Source organism: Mixophyes fleayi, chromosome 12 (assembly GCF_038048845.1).
Source record: "Mixophyes fleayi isolate aMixFle1 chromosome 12, aMixFle1.hap1, whole genome shotgun sequence".
NCBI classification, from domain to species: Eukaryota; Metazoa; Chordata; class Amphibia; order Anura; family Limnodynastidae; genus Mixophyes; species Mixophyes fleayi.
In genome coordinates this window covers 75,944,119-75,971,977 of record NC_134413.1, presented here as the reverse complement: position 1 = coordinate 75,971,977, position 27,859 = coordinate 75,944,119, and the positions used below count along the sequence as shown (strand labels likewise).

Genomic DNA, 27,859 nt, shown 5'->3' with positions numbered 1-27,859 from the left:
AGGGATGTTGAAATCACCCATGATGATGGTGGGAATGTCAGAAGATACGAAGTGAGGGAGCCATGTAGAGAAGTCTTCTGTTACTGACTCACACACCAAACCAAGAGCCAACGCAGGACACGCCTCATCCATACACTACAAAGGGGGAAACTCACAGACTGAGGATTTATTGCTCACAGAAGAACACAGCACAGCACCAACAACGTCGTACCCAGCTAAGCCACCAAACCAACAGCGGAGCGACGTGATTAACACCAGACAACCGCCACAGATCCCACCAACCACATCCAAGTACTGATCTTTTTTGCACTTCAAAAATAACTGATACAATTTTCAAATATAGAAGATTTCTGTCATCGGACACACTGCCGCCTATTACGGTAAGTCATCTCTGCTCTTATTTCTGCACATAACCAGTATCTGTGCTACATACCAGTATGACCAGTATAATAATTTTGTTTTCTAAAACTATGTTTTATGAATTATGAGTTTAAAATAGAAGTTTATATTTGAAATGCAGGAAATATTGTAAAGAAAGTTTAACGTCAACTGAGCATGAATTATAGAACTTTTATGTGTTAATGCTTTTAAAAACATTGTATTATATGGGGCGATGCACATAAGTTTGGCCAAATTTATTATTAAACATCAAAACATTTTCTATGGTCCTTCCTACTCTGTTATCCTATACAAGACCTAGACACCCACTCTGCAAAACTTGCTTCGCATGTCCTGGCAACCGCTAGATGCCTGATTGCTAAATTTTGGAAACAGGCGGACCCCCCGCATCTCTTCTCTTAGATCATATATATGGTTCATTGCCAACATGGAAAAAATCACGTCGCTACTGCGAGACAAAGAAGACAAATTCCATCAAATATGGGCCCCCTGGCTTTATGCTTAGGATCCCCTCAATTTTCTCTTCCCCCTACACAATGCCAGATAATATCGACCCCCTTACTACTTTAAAATACTCCCATGCAGACCTGATAGCGCTCCCTTCTGAAGGTGAACATGCTCTTCTTAGTATTCCCCAAGAGACGGCCATTTCCCCCCCCCCCCCCCCCCCTTGCCTACCCTACTCCCCCTCCAATGCCCACTCCCTTTCCCTCTCGTCCCTTACCCATTACTATCTTGTTATATTGCAATACATTTTACTGTTTTGTGAGTGACATTATTGGATATCTACTCTGCCCTGTGATTATTTTAATCAAAATGTTTGTTGTCCTATGTTTATGTCATTCATACTTTATTATGCAATACAATTTTGAGTTAAAAAAAACCAAACATTTTCTATGTAGCTATGCAGAGAATAAAATATAACTATAATAAATACTGTTATAAACATATGTAATTACCATTTTCTTTTAGATACATAATAATGACATCCCACCTATACCGCTGCCTGTTATTACTAAGTCTGTATTACCAACAGATTACACCACAGGTAAGTACAGTCTTTACCCCAAATACAGCATATGTTCTAATTTTGTATTTATATTTACAGTGAGGGCAGCGTGAGCTGAGTCCTCTGTTCAGATGAGACCCCTGACTGTGATATACAAGGACATTGTTATGCTATAAAGTATATACTTGCGCACACACACACACACACCCATACACACACATGCAAACATGCACACACATACACACACACACACACACACACAAACACACGCACACAAACACACGCACACAGGGCCTGATTAAGCCCTAGGCTAATACACCGGTTGCATATATATATATATATATATATATATATATATATATACACACACACACACATACACAAAAATGTAAAATATTAATTAATGCATAAAACACAATTAAGTAAGATACAAATTGCGCCGTTCTCTCTTACCTGATCTTGCAGCGTAGACTACCTGATGTTCTTTCTTGCTTGTTCTTGGAGCGTTGTTCCTAGTTGGCTGGAAACTTGGAGTCCTGTATTGAAAATGTGCAAAATTTTTATTATAATGCAAAATGTTAACAAACCCTGAATGATACAAACACAACACTCCATTATGACCAAATAAATAACCCCCTAGTACAGGCACATATAGACAACAAAATATATAAAAATGTTTTATAATCATATACTAACATCTACCAGCTCCATCTGTCTAGTATTTAACATTCTAGTGAGTGACCGCTGAGACTACAGAGAGCATCCACGTCACAGCCACACAATGCAGAGATCATGTCCCCCACAAGCTATTTCATCACCTACCCCAGCCAGTTTTGAAAACCCTCGCCAAAAAGTTTGACACCCCAATCATATCATCACCCCCCCCAACCACTTATTTGCTCACCCACCCCCCAAGCCAATTAATCACTTCACTTTAACCAATCCATTAACCCTCCATAGCCAATCCATTAACACCCCCCCCCCACCAGCTAATTCATCAACGGTTGTAAGCAACCCCCTCGCCTAGGTAAATTCATCAACCCGTTGCAGGCAATACATTGCCCCCCCCCCACACAACTCTTCAACCCACTGCAGGCAATTCATTACACCCCCCCAATCATCAATCTACTGCAGGTAGTTAATTAACTTCCCCGCCAAACAAAATCATCAATCCATTGCAGGCAACTCATTACCCAACCCCCCACCCTCAGGCAAATTGATCACCCCATTGCAGGCAATGCATTACACCTCCCCCCATCATAAAACTACTGCAGGTAGTTAATTAACTCCCCCCCACACGAAAACATTAACCCATTGCAGGCAACTCACTACCCAACCCCTCCCCCCCAGGCAGTTCTTCAAACCCATTGTTGCCGATTCATTAACCCCCTCCCCACACCAGTAATCTTCCCCCCTCCACAGTCACCACCTGTATCACATCCTCCTCCTTTATATTCTAGACAGAACTTACCTGGCTGTCTTCTGCTCCTCCTCTCTTCAGAAGCCGGTACTTCTGTCTACTGACAGACAGCTAACAGCAAATCCGAGGCTGTTAGCTGTCCTGTCACTGTTTAGTGTGGTCACGTGAGATGTGATAATCTCACATGACCACACTAAGCAGGGTTAGCTGTCTGCCTGCCTCCTAATTGGATCCGCTTACAGTCGGGACCGCACCCTTGTGACTAAGGGCAACCCCGAGAATGAAGGAAAAAGGCGCTGATCACCAGTAATTTAAAAAAAAAAAATGAAATATAAAAACAAATATTAATGTGCCCGGTACTGCGTCCCCTTCTAATTGCATTTATGTATAATAAATATGCCTATTTCCCGCAACCGTCACTGTCATTAAATAATTCATATTCACATTTAATAAATAGACCTCTTGCTCCTCAAACTCAGCCCCGCATTCAGTTAATAGCGCCCAAACCACCCCATCTAAAATTAATAGTCCCCACTATAAAATTAAATTGCCCCACCTTCACCCCACAAACAAAATAGCACCCATTAGTTAGCCACCACTTACCACACACACATTACATTGTCACAAGCCCACTGTGCCATCACACACACATTACTGTGCCCCTTCATTACCATGCTGTGCCCCCTTATGATCACACTGCGCCCTCCATGTTCCTTTTGCTCCCCCCTTCTCCTGGCACCCCTTCATCACATTGTGCCAGCCTGCTTTGGCCCCCATCACACTCTACCATGCTGCTTTGGCCCCCCTTCACTTTCTGCCATGCTGCCTTTGCACCTTCACACTTTGCCATGTTGCTTTGGTCCCTTCTCACTCTCTGCCATGCTGCCTTGGCCCCTTCTCACTCTCTGCCATGCTGCCTTGGCCCCTTCTCACTCTCTGCCATGCTGCCTTGACCCCTTCTCACTCTCTGCCATGCTGCTTTGGCCCCTTCTCACTCTCTGCCATGCTGCCTTGGCCCCTTCTCACTCTCTGCCATGCTGCCTTGGCCCCTTATCCCTCTTTTATGCTTCAGGCCTCTCTCCATTTCCCTCTTTCATCCCTCATTTTCCATGATGTCCCTCATTCTTCTCTGCTCATTGATCTGTAAAAAAAATGACAGGCTGGCATGGGAGCGAACTTACTTACCTGTGCAAACTCCGGTCCTTTCTTCATGCTCTTCTGGGCGGCCGCAGCTGGATAACAGGATGAGATAGATAGATAGATAGATAGATAGATAGTTCTGAGATAGATAGATAGATCTGAGATAGATAGATAGATAGATATGAGATAGATAGATAGATAGATCTGAGATAGATAGATAGATCTGAGATAGATAGATAGATAGATATGAGATAGATAGATAGATAGATAGATCTGAGATAGATAGATATGAGATAGATAGATAGATATGAGATAGATAGATAGATCTGAGATAGATAGATCTGAGATAGATAGATAGATAGATATGAGATAGATAGATAGATAGATCTGAGATAGATAGATAGATAGATATGAGATAGATAGATAGTTCTAAGATAGATAGATTTTAGATAGATAGATAGATAGACTTGAGAGAGAGATATAAATAAATAACTAAAATAATCTATGCTGTTTTTCTGTTAACAGGCTGAAGGAATAAAACAGGTACAAGGTAAGATATATATATATATATATTCATATATGTACATTATACATTATTAATTTTATTATTTATTACCAGTTCTTTCTTTGAAGTGGATACATGTTATGCAGCTCTATATACAGAATATTTAATCATTGGCGTCAGTCCCTGCCCCAGTGGAGCTTACAATCTATACTCCCTACTACACACACACAGGGGTTGATTTTGTCAGAAGCCAAGTAACCCACCAGTACGTCTTTGGAGTATGGGGGAAAAACAGAGCTCAGGGAGGAAACCCACAAAAACATGGGGAAAACATACAAACTCTATACATACAGGGCACTGGTTGGAATCAAACCCAAGTTCTAAGAGGCAACAATGCTAACCACTGTGCAAACATTTACCTTTTAAATGAAACAAGATGTAATTTTGTTCTATGAACTGTTCTGGAGATCTTTTAAATCTATCTATCTATCAATTTATCTATCTCTCTATCTATCTCATATCTATCTATCTATCTCATATCTATCTATCTATCTCATATCTATCGATCTATTTCACATCTATCAATCTATCGATTTATCTATCAATACTATAAATGTTCTTTTTTTCTGTCCTTGTTCTGTAGGAAGTGACTGTTCAGACATCGTGGAAGGAAACAAAACTTCAACCTGTGGAATCTACACAATAAAACCAGAGGGATCTAACTCCTCTTTTCCGGTGAGAAGATAAGCAAAACTTTTATGTGAATGTGGACTTTTATTTACAGACGGATTGTTACATTAATTGCTTAGAAATAATCTATACACATACACACACACACACACACACACAAACGCACATAGATAGATAGATATGAAGTTGATAAACCGATAGATATGAGATAGATAGATATAGATAGATAGATGGATATTTGATAGATAGATAGATATGAGATATATATTAGATAGATAGATATGAGCTATATATTAGATAGATAGATAGATATGAGATAGATATTAGACAGATAAATATGAGATAGTTATTAGATAGGTAGATAGATAGATAATTATGGGATAGATAGATAGATAGAAAGATAAATATGAGATAGATAGATAGATAGATAGATAGATATGAGATAGATAGATAGATATATAGATAGATAGATATGAGATAGATATTAGATAGATACATAGATAGATATGAGATAGATAGATAGATAGATATGGGATAGATAGATATGGGATAGATAGATATGGGATAGATAGATAGATAGATAGATAGATAGATAGATAGATAGATAGATAGATAGATAGATAGATATGGGATAGATAGATATGGGATAGATAGATATGGGATAGATAGATAGATAGATATGAGATGGATAGAAATGAGATAGCTAGATAGACCTGAGAGAGAGAGATAAATAACTAAAATAATCTATGTTGTCTTCCTGTTGACAGGCTGAAGGAATAAAACAGGCACAAGGTAAGATATATATGTATATATATCTTCTTCATCATCATCATCATCATCATCATCACCAGTTATTTATATAGCGCCATATACTATGGGCTTTATTTATTTTATTATTTATTACCAGTTCTTTCTTTGAAGTGGATACATATTATGCAGCTCTTGATAAAGAATATTTAATCATTCACATCAGTCCCTGCCCCAGTGGAGCTTACAATCTATATTCCCTTCTACACACACACAGGGGTCAATTTTGTCAGATGCCAAGTAACCCACCAGTATGTCTTTGGAGTATGGGGGAAAAAAAAAGAGCCCAGGGAGGAAACTCACAAAAACTTGAGCAGCACATACAAACTCTATACATACAGGGCACTGGCTGGAATCAAATCCAAGCGCTAAGAGGCAACAATGCTAACCACTGTGCAAACATTTACCTTTTAAATGAAACAACATGTAATTTTGTTCTATGAACTGTTCTGGAGATCTTTTAAATCTATCTATAAATTTATCTATCTGTCTATCCATCTATCTATCTATCTATTTATCTATCTATCTATCTATCTCATATTTATCTATCTATCTATCTATCTATCTATCTATCTCATATCTATCGATATATCTCATATCTATCTATCTCATATCTATCTATCTATCTATCTCATATCGATCTTTCTATGTATCTCATATCTATCTATCTATCTTACATCTATCTATCTATCTATCTATCTATCTCATATCGATCTTTCTATGTATCTCATATCTATCTATCTATCTATCTATCTATCTATCTTACATCTATCTATCTATCTATCTTACATCTATCTATCTATCTATTTCTATATGTCGATCTATCTATCTATCAATACTATAAATACTCTATCCTTGTTCTGTAGGATATGACTGTTCAGACATCTGGGAAGGAAACAATGCTTCAACCAGTGGTATCTACACAATAAAACCAGAGGGATCTAACTCCTCTTTTCAGGTTAGAAAATCAGCAAAACTTTTATGTGAATCTGGACTCTGATTTACAGGCGGATTGTTACATTAATTGGTTAGAAATCATCTATATACACGCACACACACACATACACACATACACATATACACACACACACACACACACACACATATATATACACACACACTCGCAAGCACACACATACTTGTATTCATTGCAACATGAGGACCCATGTCTGGAACATGGCGTATAGGGACACCCCTTTCCTAATGCCCTGTCGACAGAACAATCATAGGGGTTTGTGTAGGAACTGTTTGTCACCAGAGTTACCACATGAGATTTATACTTTGACTTGGATAAAGTACTGACACGGACTACAAGATGGGGAAAGTGTCATGTATCTTGACTGTCTGAGGACATCCACATTCCCACATACATAAATGAATAAATAATAACAATGGGAGGGAAAGTTTTGTGTATCCTGGCCAAGGACACCCACATGCCCACTTACACCGACACTTAGCCATGGAGGCTACTGCCCTGTTCAACGACTGCGCATCATTTCAACAAGTTTGATCCCTCTTTAAAGTTTTTACGCGGTTCTTTATGTAGAATTTCACCCCCGACTGGTTCCGATCTTTCAGTATGGATGGCTCAGCCATGAGGCACGCCACTCAGTCTCACTTTCCGAGCACCCGGCTTGTCTGTATAAACCTCATCAGGTGTTTCTCCACAGCCTGGACCTCCTCTCTATCTCAGGATTTCCTCCGCACTTCTTTGCAACCTGAAAGAAAATAGAGTGGTCCATTATGGCTCCGCAAAATACAGAGAAGGCAAAGTTCTTCTGCCTAGCAAAACTGTGTGCTACACCTACCTGTGGAAGCCTTGGCTGGGCGCTGGTCCTATGTTGCCAGGTCCATACAACGCCTCTCTTCTGATGTGGAAGTGTTGACTAAACGCTTGGCCACTTGTCCCTCTGTCACGGTGGATTGCTCATCATCCAGCATGTCGCTCTGTAGCTGGACCGGTTCTGAAAGGAAACATATGTAAATGACCGAGGTAAAAGTCAAAAGCATACATCAGACAAAAGATTTTCCGCTTACCGTCCGGATCAATGTGCTTCTCATCCAAATTCTTGCCTTGGAATTCGGCCAGTCTTTCACTCTCGATTGCCATTAACAGTTTGCTGATCTTGGCGAGTTGGAGGGTACCGTCTGGGAGGCGGTAATACTGCCGATGCGCCCTGATGTTGTGCCCAAGGAAGTCTGCCAACTGATCCAGTTCTGTGTCGTTTAGGTTGAAGACCTTCGAGAGAGTGGCAATGTGCTTTCACAGCTTCGTGGAAGACAGCGTGTGGGGATGCTTGGCCCCACACTCTCGGGCAAACATTCGTATGCAATCGGAGCCTCTAAAGTTTGACAAGGCAGCTGGTCTGGCAAACATCTAGACATTTTGGCTATCCACTCCACATTTGTCACGCTTTTCTGCGAGAAGTTCCATTGCAGCTTACATGGCTGGTGTCGGCAGAATTGGGACTTTTCTCCCTCATTTTCCTCAGATTTCAATGCGAGTGAAGTGCCGGCAGAGCTTCCTCTCAACCTCGGGAAGCGCTAGGGACACATCTTCGTGGAGATCCGCAGTATTTCTTGAGAAGTAGGTAATTAGCAACATTTTTGAAACTTCCCCTTCCCTTCTTCAATTGATCATGATCACCTGTGCAGGGTAATTTTTGCAAGTACTGCCCTGTGGTTAACCATAGGTTTGATGTATAGACCACTTTGGTAAGCTTGCTGCTTCACATCGAAGTACAAGTGCATCTTTTTCACATCTTCTGTGAAAGGTAAGAGCTGAGGCATGTTCCACTTGGATGCCTTAAGAGTTTTCAAGGCATCTGATGAGATCAACTCATTGCATCTCACCTCATATAGCTTACGGAAATTTTGTGCATTTTCAACCGCAGCAGTGCAGCCCTCCATCATGGCTCAGCACTCCACAATGCTCGCTATCTTTTGCAGGCCGTGCCCGACCTTGAATGCCAGCGAAGGCGTCTTAAATGTACCTGTCTCCTCTGTGCCAGCAACCAGCTTCACAGCGTCTACTATGTGCATAAAGTTCGATAAAGTTCGCCCACCAGCACAGCAGAGTTTTTTTTGGAGTGTGGGAGGAAACCGGAGCACCCAGAGGAAACCCACGAAAACACGGGGAGAACATACAAACTCCACACAGATAAGGCCATGGTCGGGAATTGAACTCATGACCCCAGCGCTGTGAGGCAGAAGTGCTAACCACTTAGCCACCATGCTGCCCCATCTCCACTGCTCTCTGGGCTATAGTCGGAGCTACCGGTGGGCTCTGTCGGGATTCACTGTCCTGCTTTACCTTCAGCAGCAGACGGATTCAAATGTGTCCTTACTCGCTTGGTGTTTAAGGATGCAGTCATTTCCTTTTTCTGCTCCTGCTATACATTTGGACGGTGTACTGGCCTCTAGCGGTGGGATGCTCACACACTTTCTGCCCTCTACATTGGACACATGCACACTTTTGTTCTGACACATGTGACTAGCGGGGACATGCCAGATTTTTATGCTGAGCATATCAGCAAGGTCCCCTGCATTGATTAGGCTTGAGAAGCTTTGAGGGGACCTCAAGTTTTATCCCCACTACGACTCAGGTCTGCACAGTGTTGGTGTGTAAACAGGTCAATGTGCCTACAAGCATATGAATGCAAGTATACACACACACACACACATACACATGCACACACATACATACATATATACATACATACATACACTCACAAACACACACACATACACATGCACACACACACACACATACATACATACATACATACATACATACATACATACACTCACAAACACACATACACACGTACTCTCTGTATTGTATTCAGAAGCGTAAGAACGAAAATTTTCATGGGGGGCAAAAAGCCATGGACTACTATAGGGTTTGTAGATTATATAGATATATAGATTTTTTTTGCATGTGGTATCTCGTTTTACTACCATTGTAACAGTGACTGTAGATATCCCAATCCTTTGTTAATTTTTGTCAGTGTTACAGGGGTTGGACAAAAATGTATTTATACATTCTTAAATAAATATTATTATTAATATTAACTACCATTTAGTTCAATAGATGTAAGAAAGATAGATAATTTAAATTGTTCATCTTAAAAATGTACATTTTTCATAGCCATTAACTTTTTTTTTTTAATTCGAATTTCGTTGACAGCCTAATCTCATTTGATTGGGAGTATTTTTAAATAAATAGTCACTGCCTCATTGGTTATGGGATGTGCTATAAATTACATTTTTTATATCTCATGTTTGTTACTGGACGCACCACACGAAATTCAGAGTAAAAGTAAAGTGAATAGTTGTTCATCATCAATACAGGTTATTTAGTAAATGTTTATGGACAGAACACTTAGGGCTAGATTTACTAAGCTGCGGGTTTGAAAAAGTGGGGATGTTGCCTATGGCAACCAATCAGATTCTAGCTTTCATTTATTTAGTACCTTCTACAAAATGACAGCTACAATCTGATTGGTTGCTATAGGCAACATCCCCACTTTTTCAAACCCGCAGCTTAGTAAATATAGCCCTTAGAGTTTTTTAAATAAACACATCAATCAATATGTATTAAATCTATACTAAGGCATCTATATTAAAGAGCATTTTGTAGTTATACTAAGATAATCTATCATTTATAAAAGTTTCACAAGTTTAGAACAGATACCATGACTTCAGAAAGTAGCATGAAGGCTTTTGTGTAGTACATCATGGGGGTGGAGGGCAAAAAACAGTGTTTGCCCACCCAGCAGAAATCATGGGGGGGCACCTGCCCCGTCTGCCCCCCAGGTTCCTACACCCATGATTGTACTCCCTACTGTAAAATATAAGAAAAATCTGTGCGCCCCCTGCAGGTGTTCTGTGAAATGACAGCGACTAGAGGTTGGACTCTTATGCAGAAACACAATGGAGAGGACGGGCTGTCCTTTGATGAAACGTGGGATAACTATGAAAATGGGTTTGGAAGGCTTGGAGGTAAGCAGCTTATAATGTGACCTATATATGCATTTTTGCTTTGACTGTAAGAAAATATCCATTCAACAAATCAAGACTGATATAGTGTAGAGGTAGAGGCACAGAACGGGAGAAGACTTTTAGGCGGAGTGAGCGATGGTCACCAAAGGTGAGGTGAGGGGTGAGGCTCAGGACACTGGTAGACCTAAGAGGGTAAGAGGATGAGTATTTTGAGATGTATGTAGGGTGTTGATGAGAGGTTTGTCGATAAAGATGAATAATTTGAATTGGATTCTGGAGGACACGAAGAGCCAGTTTAGGGATTTGCAAAGTGGTGCAGCAATCAGAGGTAGATCAGTCTCGCTGGGGCACAGAAGATCGATTGAAGCAGGGCTAGATGTGTGAGTAGAGTGCCATATAGGAGGAGGTTGCAGTAGTCAAGGCTGGAGATGATGAGAGAGATTTATTAGCATCTTGGGTACGGCTGGGTACACACTGCAGAAAATGTCTCCCAATGTGATATCTTTAATGTTTTTTACCAAAGTCTGAAAGTCCCGATCAGCAGCCTATTCATGTGTACGCACTATACACGTTTTACACCATTTACCTTCAGATCTGTGCTCTTCATGTGTCAAAACTATCTGCTGAAAAGATTGGGACTCTGTAAACTTTATGGAGATCTGCCTGTGTTGCCGATCATGAATGTATGCACACTGCAGGATTGGCAGGGCATCGTTCCATCGTTTATAGAGATTTTTAGTCTGTTTATGAAAACAAATGAAACGTTACGATGTGCTTTGTGGGAGCGTACACACTAATGCGATATTGGACCTAACAGTCGTTTGTCGCATGATTGGCGCGATTATCAGGTGGAAAAACCTGTAGTGTGGACCCAGCCTAAGAAAAGGACGAATTTATAGACATGATTGACAAAAATGAACCTTGTCCTACAGGTAACTGTAGATAAGGAGGCGTTGTCCATCAAGTAATCAGATTCTGTCCTTTTCTAACAGCTCAGATGACAGCAATCATCTAAGTCATCTCTATGGAGAACACCCCCATTTCTTCATAATTATCTGTCGAACAGTTTTCATACATTTACTACGTAGAGTCTGATTAAATTAATGATTTATTTGTTGCTGAAGGGGAACACTGGTTGGGACTCAAATACATTTATCGTCTGACACATCAGAAGAACAGACCCTGTAAGCTGCGAATCAGCATCGGAGACTTTGCGGGTAAAGAACCATACGCAGAGTACAATCCCTTCAGTGTTGGCGATGGGAATAACTTCTACCGGCTCTCAGCAGGAAACTACTCCGGCACAGCAGGTAAGTGGCCAGAGTGTGACTATTCCTATGAGGGGATACAACGTTACAATATGTGGAAAGGCTAAAGATACTGGACAGGACAAAAATTTGCCTAACTACAACAAATTAGGGTTTTTTTGTTTTAAAAAAAAAAAAAAAGTAATGTTATATTCCTCTTTGCAGGAGATGGCTTCCGTGGATATATTCAAATTAAAAGTACCAATCAGCACGGCAGCTTTTTCAGCACTGAGGACCGTCCTAACGACAACTGTCATCCGAGCTGTCCTATTGGTGACATGAGGTTCATTAGCTGCAGTTTCATTCAGAGTGCCGGCTGGTGGTTCAACGCCTGCGGATCGGCAAATTTGAATGGTGCATGGCACAGAGCCCCAAACCATGTGCTTAGGAAATCTTCAGTGTCTTGGCCAACATGGAATCGCTTCGAGTCCCTAAAATTCAGCAAAATGTATTTGATTCACCATTAGTGGGAAAATGTCCTTGTATAAATATATCTACGTATATAATGGAATATCTATAATTGGTATACTTTTTGGTAACTTTTTAAAATGAGGATAAGCTACAATGAGTTAGAAAAAGAGTAAAAAAATATAAAGTAGGATAAAACAAACTGGCCTACACTAAAGACAGAAAATGGAAATGATGTTTAAATAAAATAATATTATCAGAGCTAACACATATCCACACAAATATATTTTATCATCTTTTTTGTTATACATTATTTACTACTTTTCAATATTTTTTAGTTTTGGTTTATGTTGCATTTTGCTGTCAGTTGCATTTTTTAAATGGTTGAATGTGATTTTATTAATGGAAATTTTGAACTACATTAGAAATAACTCTTATTACACTATTATTTACATCACACTATTTATGGAAAATGTGCAATTGTTTGTTAATTTCCCCCAGTTTTATTGGTAGGCTTATTAAAACTCCGATACTCCCTTATATAAATTAACAACATTATTTTTGAAAACTATGGTACTGTTTAACTGTCAGACAGAAGTGTATAATTAGCATTTTATTTTTAATTGTAATTATTGTTAAGACTAATACAAAAAATAAAACAGAACATTTATATAATTGTATACTGTATATTTTCTTAAAATATTGGTTTATGATTTATTTAGCAAGGGGAGAGAGAGGTTTTATTATTAAAGAAAAGATCACATACAGGGATAACAGATCATTATGTTAATGTTATGAACTATGAGAATAGTGGTTTGTGAATGAGGCATCCAATTATTTGATTGCCTGGTTTTAGTCCCCACCCTTTAGTGTGGTGTTAGATAATGGGATGACACTGGAAGTGAAGGTGAGCAGCTTAAACAAAAGCTACAATTTTAAAAAATATAAGTGACAGCAAAATGCAACACAAGTCTAAAAATAATAAAATAAAACAATATAGCTATATAGTAAATAAAAAATAAATATAATTGCATTATTATATATTAGCTCTGAAGAATACAATTTATTTGGAAAATAGTTTCCATTTTCTATCTTTTCTGAATGACGGTTTATTTTATCCTATGTTATTCTTTTTGACTCAGTACTTTTTTTCTAAAAGACCTAATTTATAAGTCATCTGTAGTTAATTCTCAGTTTTCAAAGTGCAATATGTTAAAAATAAAATAAATGAAGTCTTTATATGTTATCTTCACTAGCTTTGTCTTGTGGTTTTGTGTTTGTTGTCTATGTTTATGTTGTTCAGATTTACCCAAATAGTTTATTGATCAAGCATACGAGACATAAAGAAATAAACAAACATTCCCTTTGACATTAAAACTATCACTTTTCGATTATTGTTGTTGTTGGTTTTTTTTTATCAAATCCACACTTAGGATGCTGGGGAAAAATTGTCTTTGCACAATAATACAATTATTATGCCCAAATTTACAAAAAATTACATTTACGAGAATTTGAAAGGTAAAATGCCCAATGGTTACTGCTGATGTGAGATGTTATTATACTCTTGCTGAGCAGTTATGTCTTAGCACAACAGTACACAGAGCTGATCAATCAGAAAAAAAAAGGTGAGTGCCTACTACACCAACAGAGCTTACAATCTAATTTGTAATGCATACATACATTAAGTCTAATTTGGTTGAAAATCAGTTACCTACCAGTGTTTTTGAACCATTTGTGGAGACTGTAGCAGGTGGAGGAAATCTATGCAGCTAAGGGAAGAACATACTAAAGTCACAAAACCTCACACTGTATAAAAACTTCAAATGTTCCTCCGTTTATTAAATCCTGAGAATCACAGTAAGTACAAAGTAGTTAATAAAACATGTTGTAGCCAAAGTGTAGTTATATAAAAGCCAAAGAGATGACAAACTGCTGAAGTGCAGCACGGTGGCTCAGTGGTTAGCAATTCTGCCTCACTGCAGTGGGGTCATAAGTTCGATTCCCGACCGTGACCTTATCTGTGTGGAGTTTGTATGTTCTCCCTGTGGGTTTCCTCCCACACTCCAAAAACATACTGGTAGATTAAACTGTTGTAGATCATTCGAACAATCCATCTAAATTTCTGTAGAAACAAATATAACATAAATTAAATGTGACGATCATAGATGGAGCAGAGGATATTACGGTAACTACCTTGGAGTAAAAAAAAATTATGAAAATGAGTTCTTCACCAGTAAGCTATTCACTGATCTTTTTGAAGACAAACAAATTTTGCAATTAATCAGTTTGTGGGAGGAATTGACCAATAACAATTGACCAATAGTTTGATTTTCAGCAACTGAACATCTAAATATTTGTTATTGACGGTTCAAGCAAAACAATATTTAAGAAAATTGTTTTATGGACAGTGGTGGATTTAATTTTCTGGCCACCACAGGGCCAGGTAGAGAAGGGGACCTGGTGATGGCCTTTTCTGTACCTGTTTATGAGTATTTAACATTTTTATAGTATTCTTTTGTTTCATTTGTTGCTCTTTTTGAGTTTTTTACAGACTTTCTCTACTAATACACTATTTTTAAAAGAGTTTTCAAAGGCAGAATTTTGAAACTGATGTTTATTATATTTATAATGAAATATTTAGCTCAACCTCAGCTATTATGTACTGTAATCTAAATTATGTAAATATTTGGGGGGGTCAGTGTAAAAACAATAAATAATGCAATAGGCAAATTATACATTTTTAAAATCAAAGAAAATGTTCTATAAAAAGAAGTATATTGACTTTTTAAGTATGCTTCTTGTTTGATCTTCCCTTGGGACCAGATTTTTTTACATTTGCCATCTCTTCATCTCATGTAAATCCCCGGAGAAAGTGGTAAACACAAATCTGCTGGAGGCTACTTTATTTCCATGCAAACCAGCCCAATACTCAGATAGTTGAAATACGAGTATGTGGAATATTCTACAGAGAAGTCGATACCTCTTCCTTCATAATGGCTTTTGTGAAACAGGATTTTGAAATGCAGGAATACACATAAATATTCAAAGAGTACGGAAAATTGTCCAAAAAATGTAGATATTAGTTTTTGTATTTACACCTCTGTTGAATAATAATAAGTTTTATATTTATATATTTATATTATATATATGATAAAATTATTGGGATGAGAGTGTTGTTCACTTGAAAAGTTGTCATTTTTTATCGTAACTTTAATCTAAAAAATGTTTTAATGGTTAGAAATATTTATTGATACATTACTAATGCATTTTGTAAAACTTAGCAAAAAATAGTTGTCACAAACTTCAGAGTTGGAGAGGGACCTTGACAGTGGGAGTTAGGATTTTTCAGTGAATAAACCTTGGAACTGTGCTTGGTGCTTATTATATTTTAATATATCAAATACTATTTTACTAAGTGTGACAATTTTATTTTTACTGTCATTACATAAAACTGAATGTGGGCCATCACGGTGCTCTATTGTTTCACAGTCTGCAACAATTTCCCACATTTGACACCTTATTAAATATAGTCCAGTATATGGATGTGCTGAGGGTTACAGAATTTGTGGTAATACCACAACGTTATTAGAAATGCCATTTAATTTACAGTAGATCTGAGTTCTCATTGTACACATCAGGCTCTCAGATTTTTCCCATTGTTGGTGGTGTACGAAATAACAAAAGCAACAATAGGCATACAACAGTAGAAGAACGAGTATGTGCAATATCCCACATCAGTGTCTGTAACAAGTGGGGATTACAGAGACCGATGTGGACTATGGCACATACTCGTATTTCTACTTTTGTATTTACATTGTGCTTTATTCCTTTATTTGAGAGCACAACATGATACATGTCAACTTACAGCCTTTCAGTGTATTCCTTAAATACTGTCTTTTTGTCAATGTATAAATATGTCCTTGGAAGTGTTTCCCTATGCTGACAACTAAGTATTTATATATATTCCAACTATCGTCTCGGTCACAATATGTAATTTGCGTTAGATTTAAAATAACATTTGATCATATTTATGTTAAATATTCCATCTATTTGTGAGGACCGTGTACCGGGGTGCGATCTTTGAAAATCACCTAGCCAAATTCCTTACAAGCACAGCGTATACATGTGGCAAAAATCACAGTTCTTAGTCACCACAAAGATCACACATAACTACACAAAAAGAGTGCAATAACAGATCACATTTTACACATTCTCACAAATGTAAATTTGGGCAAAATTATTGCATTATTGTGCACAGACTGACCTACAATGTTTGAAATGTATGGTCATTAATGACATCCACATTGTAAAAATAATTAATACCTATTTAGTTACATTATTCTCACTATTACTAATCACCTCATTGTTGCATCTAAAATTACTCAACTATTTAAACTTTATCCATATGTAAATTTGTGTGACATTCATGTGCTTACCAAAATTATGAAGTAATGAGTTATAAATTATGTAATTTCTAATAAAGTACTATGTATAATATTAATATATGATAAAATAAACGATCATTCAAAATATACTTTATATTTCAATGCTAACATATAACAACCCAAATGTATTTTTGTTTGATTTTTTTGTTGTACATTATTGCTATCTGTTGTTTTATATCTTTAGTCTATATGTTTATTTTTAGTCTTGATTTATGCAGCATTTTCATTTTACTTGCATTTTTTTAAATTGATATTGAGATTTTGAACAATAATTTACAAGTAACTCTTATAACTCTATAATTATTTATGTAAAACATGCATTTGTTTGGAAGTTCTCTCGCCTTTATTGGTAGGCTTATTAAAACCCTAATGTCACGGTCGTCTGAATTTCTTGATCCGATTCGGGACCCTTGGGCCTAGCTGGAGCAGGACTGAAACAGAAACTAGCAGGCTGGATGATCTTTCTGCTCATGTTCTTGCTGAATGTAAAATATAGCAGGGGAATGAGCAGTCTGGAAATGCTGACAGGAGCACTGCACTTTAGTTATGCAGACAGGAACACTGGAACCAGGAGCCAAGAACTATCCTCTGGAGAGAAGTATGTTGTTCTGGCAATGAACAGATCACAGCAGCAGGTTTAAATAGGATGTCTCAAACAACTATTGGCTGATCAGTTCATGTGATCACAGCTTCTGAATCTGGTTGGTTTGGAATGATCACCTGACTGCATCCAAGATGGCCGCGCCCATGCAGCAGGACAAACAGTATGTGTTTGTTTACAAACGGAGGTGTGGAGAACGGGAATGCTGCAGATGACTAGAAGGGACCCAGGTAGCCGTGATATGACAGCGGCGGAGGAGGTAAGTGCGGCTAAGATCCCGATTTGTGACACCTAATATTCCATAATATTAGTTAATAAGATTATTTTTGGAAACTTATGCCACATTATGGTACTGCACAACTGTCAGATAGAATTGTATAATTAATATATATTTTTTAATTGTAATTATGTTTCTAGACTAATAAAAAAAATAAAAAAGTACACTGATATAGTTGTAGACTATATTTTTTTAAGAAATATTGGTAAATATTTATTTAACAAGGGAAATGAATTTATTGTTTAAAAAAAGGTCACATACAGTGATAGCATACATTCTTATGTTAATATTGTAAATGATAAAATAATCGGTTTGTGAATGAGGCATGCCTGAGGCATACTATTATCTGATTGGCTGGTTTTAATCTCCACCTACAAATGTGGAGCTATATAATGGGCTAGTATGGGAAGGTTGTATATTGTACTGAAGTGAAGCTGTTCAGGGTTTTGAAGTTACAAAGTAAGTAATTTTTATTGTGTTTTCTCATTGGTCTCTCTTAATTTCTCTATCTTTCGCTGTAAAAATTACTATGGTTGGCAAGAGATTATTTCACTAAAATATGCTTAAAAACAGAATGTAAGTTGAAGAGAATTTAAAATAAAAATGTATATTTTTAATGCAGAATATATTGTAAGTCAGTGTTAAATGGGAATTAATATAACAACTTTTAAATGCATGTTCATGTTTTGAAATACATGTATATAGGATGGTGGAAAAAGTATAGCCTAATTATTACTTAAATATAAAATTATTTTGAAATATATTTTACATGTGACAGTGTAGAAAATAAAATATAACTATAATACATTAAATAAAAATATAAACATATGTCATTAATATTAATATTTATTTTTAGGTATTAAAATGACTAACATCAACCTATACAGATGTCTGTTATTGCTATGTATGTATTGCCAGCAAATTTCATCACAGGTAAGTACAATGCTTTCTAGTTTATTTCCTATGTGATGAAAATACAGGGCATGGTTTATTTTACATTATATGGACACATTACAATCACCCTTATTTCACATTTTCCATTTTCAGGATAATTATTTGTATTTTCTGTTCAGTGAAATCTACATGGACCAACCCCAAAGAGAGCCTACATTTTATTTATTTTATTTTTTATTTATTAAATATATAATTTTGTAAAATAAAATCTACCAACTAGCAAAATAAATTTTAAATAAATGTAGTTGACATCAATATTTAACAATATTATGTAGACAGATAGATAGATAGATAGATAGATATGAGAGTCATGTAACTAAATATGTTTTACTTGTTTTTCTATCCACAGGCTGCAAATATACAGGAGGCTCAAGGTAAGATATAAATATATATATATATATATATATATATATATATAATGACAAATCACTTAAAAGCACCTGTATTATATATAATATTCCACTACTTTCAGTAATGATAGACACAGCTATGACCCTGTACTCATCTGCAATAAATTCACAGTTAGGATAAATACTCTTACCTTGTTCTGTAGGAAGCGACTGCTCAGACATCTGGGCCAGAAACAAAACTTCAACCAGTGGAATCTACACAATAAAACCAGAGGGCGCTGACTCCTCTTTTCAGGTGAGAAAACCAACAACATATATATAGGAAACCTGACTGTGATTGTTACATTAATTTGTTAAAAATGAATCTATACACAGACACATACATATATGTAGGTAGTTATAGGATCACTTATCTGGAAAGCAATTAGGGTTTTCTTTATAAGGATTGTCTCCAGAATTTGAATTACATTTACAAATCTTTGACTGTATGTTCCCACACTGCCCCAGGTATTTACCACCTCCTTAAATAGTTTGGTAGTGGTCCTCACAGTAACCTAAGAGGAACACTTGTTGGTCATCTATGTGTGTCTGACATCATCTTCCAGCATCACAAATTACTCACTAGCGTATGTCCAGATATCACAACTCCACACTTGCAAGTGATGGCATCACAACTTATTATATAAGAGTATATTGTACAGAATATTTTACATATATTTAAGGCATGTGTGTAATATATAGATCTGTAAAGATAATATCAGGACTTCACTCTTAAAATATGAAGAGCTGCTTCAAATCATTACAAGGAATTAAATAAAATAAAGAGAAATCTCTGCTGCCCCCTGCAGGTGTTCTGTGAAATGACAGCAGCTGGAGGTTGTACTCTTATACAGAAGCACACTGGAGAGGACGAGCTGACCTTCCAGCAAATGTGGGCTGACTATGAAAATGGCTTTGGAGGTCTTGGAGGTAAGCAGCGTAGAACGTCACCTCTAGATGAAATTATTGCTTTGAATGTAACATCTTATACATAAAACAAATTATGATGGCTCTGTGTAATAGTAGGAGTACAGAGCATTACATGTGCAGCTCCCTTTATTTAGAGTGACATTCATAAACATTTTTCTATGGGAAAATTGTAGATAAGAGACCAATCTGAGTCTGTCAGTTTTTTAAACAAAGCTCAGAAAATAAAAGCAAACATCTGATTGGTTGCTATGGGCAACACCTTTTCTTCACAATCCCGTGTAGAACAGTATACATACCTGCTCTTGTAGACGCAAATCACCTGTCTGGAGGTATATTTGTTGCGAGCGCTGGAGGGATTGTGCAACCAGACGACCTGATAACGAACTGATGAGGTTAACTCTATCATTGCTTCTAATGACTTAATTGCAGTGTTATATTGTGCACAAATAGGGTACTGCAAATTTTGCATATACTACTGACACTGTGAAGTCACATCTTTGTCATCACTTTCTCTACGATTTCTACTGTTACTCCTGATATAAACATGGCACATATGGTCAGTGTTGTGAATCTGGACACGTTTTCATGCTTACAATAGGGCACAAATGCGTCCAGCTGCACACAATAGCGTCTGATTAAATGATTTATTTGTTTGTTGTTACAGGTGAACACTGGCTGGGACTCAAATACATTTATCGTTTGATGCATCAGAAACACAGACCCTGTAAACTGCGAATCAGCATCGGAGACTTTGCCGGTAAAGAAGCTTACGCAGAGTACAATCCCTTCAGTGTTGGCGATGGGAATTGTTTCTACCGGCTTTCGGCACAAAACTACTCCGGCACAGCAGGTAAGTGGTCAGAGTGTAACTAATTATCCTGGGTGGTATAACAATATGTGGGAAGGGTAAAGATACAGGACAGGGGGACAATCACTACATAAAATTAGGCTTTGTGAAAAAATATAATGGTACATTCATCTTGATGCCTTCCCTGGAGACATGGAAATTAAAGGGTCCAATCAGCACGGCAGCTTCTTCACCACTTGGGACAGCCCTCATGACAACTGTCATCCGATGTGTCCTGTCGGTGACATGAGGTTCGAGAGCTGCAGTGAAATTAAGGATGCCGGCTGGTGGTTTAACGCCTGCGGATCAGCGAATCTGAATGGTGAATGGCACAGTCCACCAAATGTTATGTATTGGGCATCTTCTGTGTCTTGGCCAACATGGAGGCCCAACGAGTCCTTGAAATTCAGCAAAATGTTTTTAATCCACCATTAGTTGGAAAATGTATTCCGATAATTATTTCTATATATTCAGTAATACATGTATAATTTGTATACTTTATAGTAACTGTGTATAGATTTTTCTTTAAGTCTTGTTATTGTTTTGTATAATCTATTTTTATTAAAGTTTTTTTTACTACATACATATATACAACTGTAATTTGTGTTGAAAAGGACATACAGTAGCAAGCACTCCAGCGACAAGCAGTGCCACTTTTGTGGCTCAAGTGCTTGGTTTGCTTGGGCACCCACAAAATAAGCTACCAATAGCTTAGCTGCCTTAAGTTTAACAGTGCTGTCAATGAACTCTACATTATTAAACCATTTCTGCTCGTGCTGCATCTTTAATCTCCTTCCCCTCTCTGGATACCTCCCTCTCATCCCTCAAGAACTGCCAAACTTATGTAGACACAGGAATTGATACTACAACTGGAGTGGCATTAGATCTGCTTCAGACAGAATGTGACATGAAACATGTGGGCAGCATGGAATCTGTCATGTTGGAATATGCTGCATTGAACAGAGATTTAAACCAATATATAGACGCAATTGATGAGACCATACTTAAGTTAAAATGTGACCCACCGGATGAGATCCCGGATTTAATAGAGCTCGTACACGAGAGTTACACTGAGTTTCCGAAGAAAAGTACAAAGGAGGCCCTGAGGCAGGATGATAAATATGTCCAGTTTAAATAACAGCTAAGAGACCTGAGAAAACAAATGGGTGAGTTACCGGCCCCTGCAGACTAAGCTTTGGAAGATGAAGACGAGGAGATCGCCCTCACCCAGAGCACATGGTACAGTGAAACTGAGAATGGGTCATTAAATCAGTTATGGTTCCTTAGATCGCTCCACCTGTTACTTGGATAACTGTGGTAATTCTACAGCTAACACATGGCGACGAGCGCTGACCCTCCCGGGATGCCTGCATTTATCAGACCAAGACCAATCCTAGGTGCCTCAGTGGGTTGGAGATGGTGAACCCAGTGAAAAACAAAGTATATGTTCACACGTATGAGAGAGAACCAATTGAAAGGATGATTGAAAGCAACCTTCATCCTAACACAATATTAATTCAACCCCGCAGGAAACCACCATTACAGAAGTCTCTGTAACATAAATGTCAAAAACAAAAATGTAAAAAAAAAGCTTTTACCTTTTTAAAGAAAAAAAAAAACAAACACATTTTATAAAGGTGAAACTTTACTGTAGAAAAATATAAAATTGGCAAATTTTACCCAAATATTATTAAGCATTTCAGCATCAGCTAGCTTCCTTCTGTGAGCTAGATACCAGCACCTGCAATCTACATTGTCATCATCCTCACCCTCATCAGTGTGTACATCATCATCACTCAATACTAATTAATCCCCGCTGGAATCCACCATTGCAGAAGTCTCTGTACTTTGATCTACAAGCCAGTAAAGGCCTCCCTCGTTGAACTTGTAGTTCATTATACGACTGAGCTGCCATGATTTTTGGGCAATTCTTTTAGACCAGACCAAATGTCAAAATGTTTTGCTGAATTATCCTTAGGTCTCTTAGAAAAGCTTAGTTTTTTCCTAGCAGAAGTAGCCTGAGAAACTGAAGGAGGGGACGCCGTTGAGTCGAAACTGGGCAAACTAAAGATTATATGACTGTGACAGCCCATTGGATTGGTGAATTGCCTTCAACAGCAGGAACAGCAGCAGTATGTAGCCAACAACACCAGATTATTCCGAGGCAGGCTACTCTGTGTATCACTGGCTACACTAAGAGGCATATCGCTGACAACCTGTTTGAAAAACTAAAGGATGTCATTGCAACATGGCTTATCATGCTTGGACTCTCCTGATGATATGTAATTTGTTATAACGCCACCAATATTTTGAGAGCTTTACAGTCGGGACAATTCCATAACATTCCCTGTTTTGTTCACACAATCAACTTGGTGGTACAGAGCTTTTTAAAAAATGACAGTGATATGCAGGAGATGCTGTCTGTGTCCAGAAATAATTTGTGACATTTTCAGCATTCTGCATGTAGGAGATTGCTGCTGCTGCAAAAAGAATCAAATTTGAGTAGTTTAGTCCAGCGCAGTGGAGAATACTTTCCGTGTTGTGGAAGGTGCTGAAACCACTCTAAGTAGTCACCTGTGAAGAAAGTGCAGTCACTGTTGGCTTGAGTCAAGTGTTTCCCCTTATTAGACTTTTTGAAAAACAGCTAGAGAAATTGAAGGAGGAAATGAAACAAAGCAATTCCGCTAACTATGTTGGACTTGTAGATGAAGTACTTTATTCGCTTCGCCAGGATCCAAGAGTTATCAGCATCTTGAAATCAGATCACTACATTTTGGCAACTGTGCTTGATCCTAGGTTTAAGAGCTATGTCTTCTCTTTCTTTCCAACTGACCCAGATCTCAAGAGATGCAATGAGCTCCTAGTCAGCAAGCTGACATCTCAAGTGGTACATGACACAACGACGTCTCCTCCTTCAGTTTCTCTGGCAACTGCTTCTAGGAAAAAGCGAAGCTTTCCCAAGATACCCAGTGGTGATGCAGATGAGTCAGCACAACATTTTGACATTTGGTAAAAGGATTAGTATCATCATGACTGAGACTGGAGAATAACAAGAACAATGCCACCCCTCCTGTTTTTGTATGATCTATGGCACAATAGAATGTCACTGGGGACTTTTAAAAACACTGACAGCCCTATTATTACAATTTCTGTTTCAGCACTGAATTCTGCCACCTCTTCTGTTTCTGGGTGAACTATGGCACAGTAAAATGTTGCTGGAGACTTTTAATAACACTACCAGCCCTAATATTTGAATTTCTGTTTCAGTTCTAAACACTGTCACCTCTCCTATTTTTGGGTGAGCTATAGCACAGTACTATGTGACTGCAGATCTTGAAGACTACTGATAGCCCTATTATTTCTATTTCAGCAGTGACAATTAGTAATGGACCTCTCCTGTTTGTGTGTGAGCTATATGACACAGTACAATGTGACTGCAGATTTTAAAGAACACTGCAAGCCCTATTATTTCTATTTCAGCAATGACAATTAGCAATGGAGCAATGGACCTCTCCTGTTTGTGTTAGAGTTATAACTCAGTAGAATGTCACTGGAGACTTTTAAGAAAACTGCCACCCCCTCCTCTTTCTGTTTAGATATGACGCTGCCCAACTGCACTAGAGACTGCCAAGAAACGTGCTACCCCTTCGGTGTCTTTGGATCGCCGTGGAGAACGGTACTTATAGAATCCAAAACTTGCGAGATCCCATGACGCAACAATGACGTTTTGCCTCACTTTCAGCTCCAAGGATGCGCGTAACTACCGAGCCGGCTTGACTCGTTACTTGGATCTGCAAAGTTCAGGTGGGCTTGGTTCTTGGAGAACCGAGCCTGAGCATCTCTACTTTTAAGTCTTCTGTATACGTGTGTTGCCAGTTCTCAACTTTAGAAGAGTCAGCATCACTTAAAAGCAAACAACAGGTTTTGTCCTGCGTCTTGATAGGCCATATCTGTCCTCCTGGGCACGTTTGGTTTGCCCATCCATGGTTCTACCCAGTGTCCACTTACACAGGTGGACCAGTCTTACCCTGAGGGATCTGATTCCCAGCATGTTCAGCCAGAGCCGTAACTTAGAATTCTAGTGCCCTGGGCGAGAAAGACAAATGCCGCCCCCCTAGCCCTCAATTTTAACCAAATTAACCTAAAATATTCCTAAATTGTGCCCCCCTTCAGCGTTGCGCCCTGGGCGGTCGCCCCTATCGCACAGCCCTAGTTACGGCCCTGTGTTCAGCATACTATACAGGTCCATGTGCACCATGTTTTTAGAATATATTTGAACAGGTGATTTTAACTTCAGCAGATATTCTACATACCATCAGATACTAACAGCACTGAGTTTATTGAGAGCACCCCAAGTACAACCAATTAAACCTAATTAATGAATTAATTATTCTGAATCAAACTATGTGTTCTCACATGTTCCATTTTTTTTTTGCAGAATCTATAAAGAGGTGTACTTTCATAGCATCGCCCTTTCATTTCCTGGTATGGTGTGAAAAAGTACCTCCTGTTCATAGGAAAGAATTATTTTTAGCATTCAGAAACGCGTGTAGGTTCCTACACCTTTCAGAAGTGTGAATATCTAAACATAAGTACAGTTTAATGTAGAGATGGGCGGGTCCGGTTCTCCGAGAACCGAACCCACCCGAACTTTGGGTATCCGAGTACCGAGCTGAGCAGCTCGGTACTCTCCCGCCCATTCCGAATCCAAATCGAGGCCGAACGTCATTGTGACGTCGTCGGATCTCGGGACTCGGTTCTCGCGATACTTCAACTTTATAAATACACGCCTCCACAGCAATCCATCGCCATTTGACAGAGGGAGAGAGCAGGGTGTAGTCATAGGCTAATTAGAGCAGGGACAGAGAATACCATATTGTTCTTGCAATTGCTCTAACCAAAATCGCTAGTGCAGAGAGGAGGATAGAGGTTTATTATTTTTTCTTCATATTTGGCACTCCCCAGCGCTTTTGGGGTGTCCCCCATAATTGTGCATTAATATTTCTGGCTGTCAAAAGTCATATCTGTCAGCAGTATCTACTAAATAATTTGTAGCACACCTCAGTGTTTTTGGGGTGTCCTCCCTAATTGTGCATTAATATTTCTGGCTGTCAAAAGTCATATCTGTCAGCAGTATCTACTCAATAATTTTTAGCACTCCTCAGTGTTTTTGGGGTGTCCTCCCTAATTGTGCATTAATATTTCTGGCTGTCAAAAGTCATATCTGTCAGCAGTATCTACTCAATAATTTTTAGCACTCCTCAGTGTTTTTGGGGTGTCCTCCCTAATTGTGCATTAATATTTCTGGCTGTCAAAAGTCATATCTGTCAGCAGTATCTACTCAATAATTTTTAGCACTCCTCAGTGTTTTTGGGGTGTCCTCCCTAATTGTGCATTAATATTTCTGGCTGTCAAAAGTCATATCTGTCAGCAGTATCTACTAAATAATTTGTAGCACACCTCAGTGTTTTTGGGGTGTCCTCCCTAATTGTGCATTAATATTTCTGGCTGTCAAAAGTCATATCTGTCAGCAGTATCTACTCAATAATTTTTAGCACTCCTCAGTGTTTTTGGGGTGTCCTCCCTAATTGTGTATTAATATTTCTGGCTGTCAAAAGTCATATCTGTCAGCAGTATCTACTAAATAATTTGTAGCACACCTCAGTGTTTTTGGGGTGTCCTCCCTAATTGTGCATTAATATTTCTGGCTGTCAAAAGTCATATCTGTCAGCAGTATCTACTCAATAATTTTTAGCACTCCTCAGTGTTTTTGGGGTGTCCTCCCTAATTGTGCATTAATATTTCTGGCTGTCAAAAGTCATATCTGTCAGCAGTATCTACTCAATAATTTTTAGCACTCCTCAGTGTTTTTGGGGTGTCCTCCCTAATTGTGCATTAATATTTCTGGCTGTCAAAAGTCATATCTGTCAGCAGTATCTACTCAATAATTTTTAGCACTCCTCAGTGTTTTTGGGGTGTCCTCCCTAATTGTGCATTAATATTTCTGGCTGTCAAAAGTCATATCTGTCAGCAGTATCTACTCAATAATTTTTAGCACTCCTCAGTGTTTTTGGGGTGTCCTCCCTAATTGTGCATTAATATTTCTGACTGTCAAAAGTCATATCTGTCAGCAGTATCTACTCAATAATTTTTAGCACTCCTCAGTGTTTTTGGGGTGTCCTCCCTAATTGTGCATTAATATTTCTGGCTGTCAAAAGTCATATCTGTCAGCAGTATCTACTCAATAATTTTTAGCACTCCTCAGTGTTTTTGGGGTGTCCTCCCTAATTGTGCATTAATATTTCTGGCTGTCAAAAGTCATATCTGTCAGCAGTATCTACTCAATAATTTTTAGCACTCCTCAGTGTTTTTGGGGTGTCCTCCCTAATTGTGCATTAATATTTCTGGCTGTCAAAAGTCATATCTGTCAGCAGTATCTACTAAATAATTTGTAGCACACCTCAGTGTTTTTGGGGTGTCCTCCCTAATTGTGCATTAATATTTCTGGCTGTCAAAAGTCATATCTGTCAGCAGTATCTACTCAATAATTTTTAGCACTCCTCAGTGTTTTTGGGGTGTCCTCCCTAATTGTGCATTAATATTTCTGGCTGTCAAAAGTCATATCTGTCAGCAGTATCTACTAAATAATTTGTAGCACACCTCAGTGTTTTTGGGGTGTCCTCCCTAATTGTGCATTAATATTTCTGGCTGTCAAAAGTCATATCTG

General features: G+C 38.2%; 2 protein-coding genes across 2 annotated transcripts; both read left to right on the top strand.

Annotated features, from left to right (window-relative positions):
- Window positions 1-63: 63 nt before the first annotated feature.
- LOC142109300 (angiopoietin-related protein 5-like) lies at window positions 64-13,778 on the top strand. The gene is made up of 9 exons (XM_075193430.1): window positions 64-380; window positions 1,372-1,447; window positions 4,494-4,518; window positions 5,117-5,208; window positions 5,931-5,955; window positions 6,837-6,928; window positions 10,854-10,974; window positions 12,099-12,284; window positions 12,447-13,778. The coding sequence occupies exons 2-9, from the start codon at window positions 1,382-1,384 to the stop codon at window positions 12,746-12,748; spliced, it is 909 nt and encodes a 302-aa protein (XP_075049531.1). The 5' UTR covers window positions 64-380; window positions 1,372-1,381; the 3' UTR covers window positions 12,749-13,778.
- On the top strand, window positions 13,579-21,567 carry LOC142108380 (angiopoietin-related protein 5-like). Its single transcript, XM_075192004.1, has 6 exons — window positions 13,579-13,596; window positions 19,316-19,340; window positions 19,520-19,611; window positions 20,165-20,285; window positions 20,950-21,136; window positions 21,267-21,567. The coding sequence occupies exons 1-6, from the start codon at window positions 13,579-13,581 to the stop codon at window positions 21,565-21,567; spliced, it is 744 nt and encodes a 247-aa protein (XP_075048105.1).
- Window positions 21,568-27,859: the final 6,292 nt, after the last annotated feature.

Coding starts and splice junctions, on each gene's coding strand:
- LOC142109300 (XM_075193430.1), top strand. CDS start 1,382: ATGACATCCCACCTATACCGCTGCCTGTTATTACTAAGTCTGTATTAC. Junction 1,448..4,493: donor ACCAACAGATTACACCACAG/GTAAGTACAGTC, acceptor TTCTGTTAACAG/GCTGAAGGAATAAAACAGGT. Junction 10,975..12,098: donor TGGGTTTGGAAGGCTTGGAG/GTAAGCAGCTTA, acceptor TTGTTGCTGAAG/GGGAACACTGGTTGGGACTC.
- LOC142108380 (XM_075192004.1), top strand. Junction 19,341..19,519: donor AAATATACAGGAGGCTCAAG/GTAAGATATAAA, acceptor CTTGTTCTGTAG/GAAGCGACTGCTCAGACATC. Junction 21,137..21,266: donor AACTACTCCGGCACAGCAGG/TAAGTGGTCAGA, acceptor GTACATTCATCT/TGATGCCTTCCCTGGAGACA.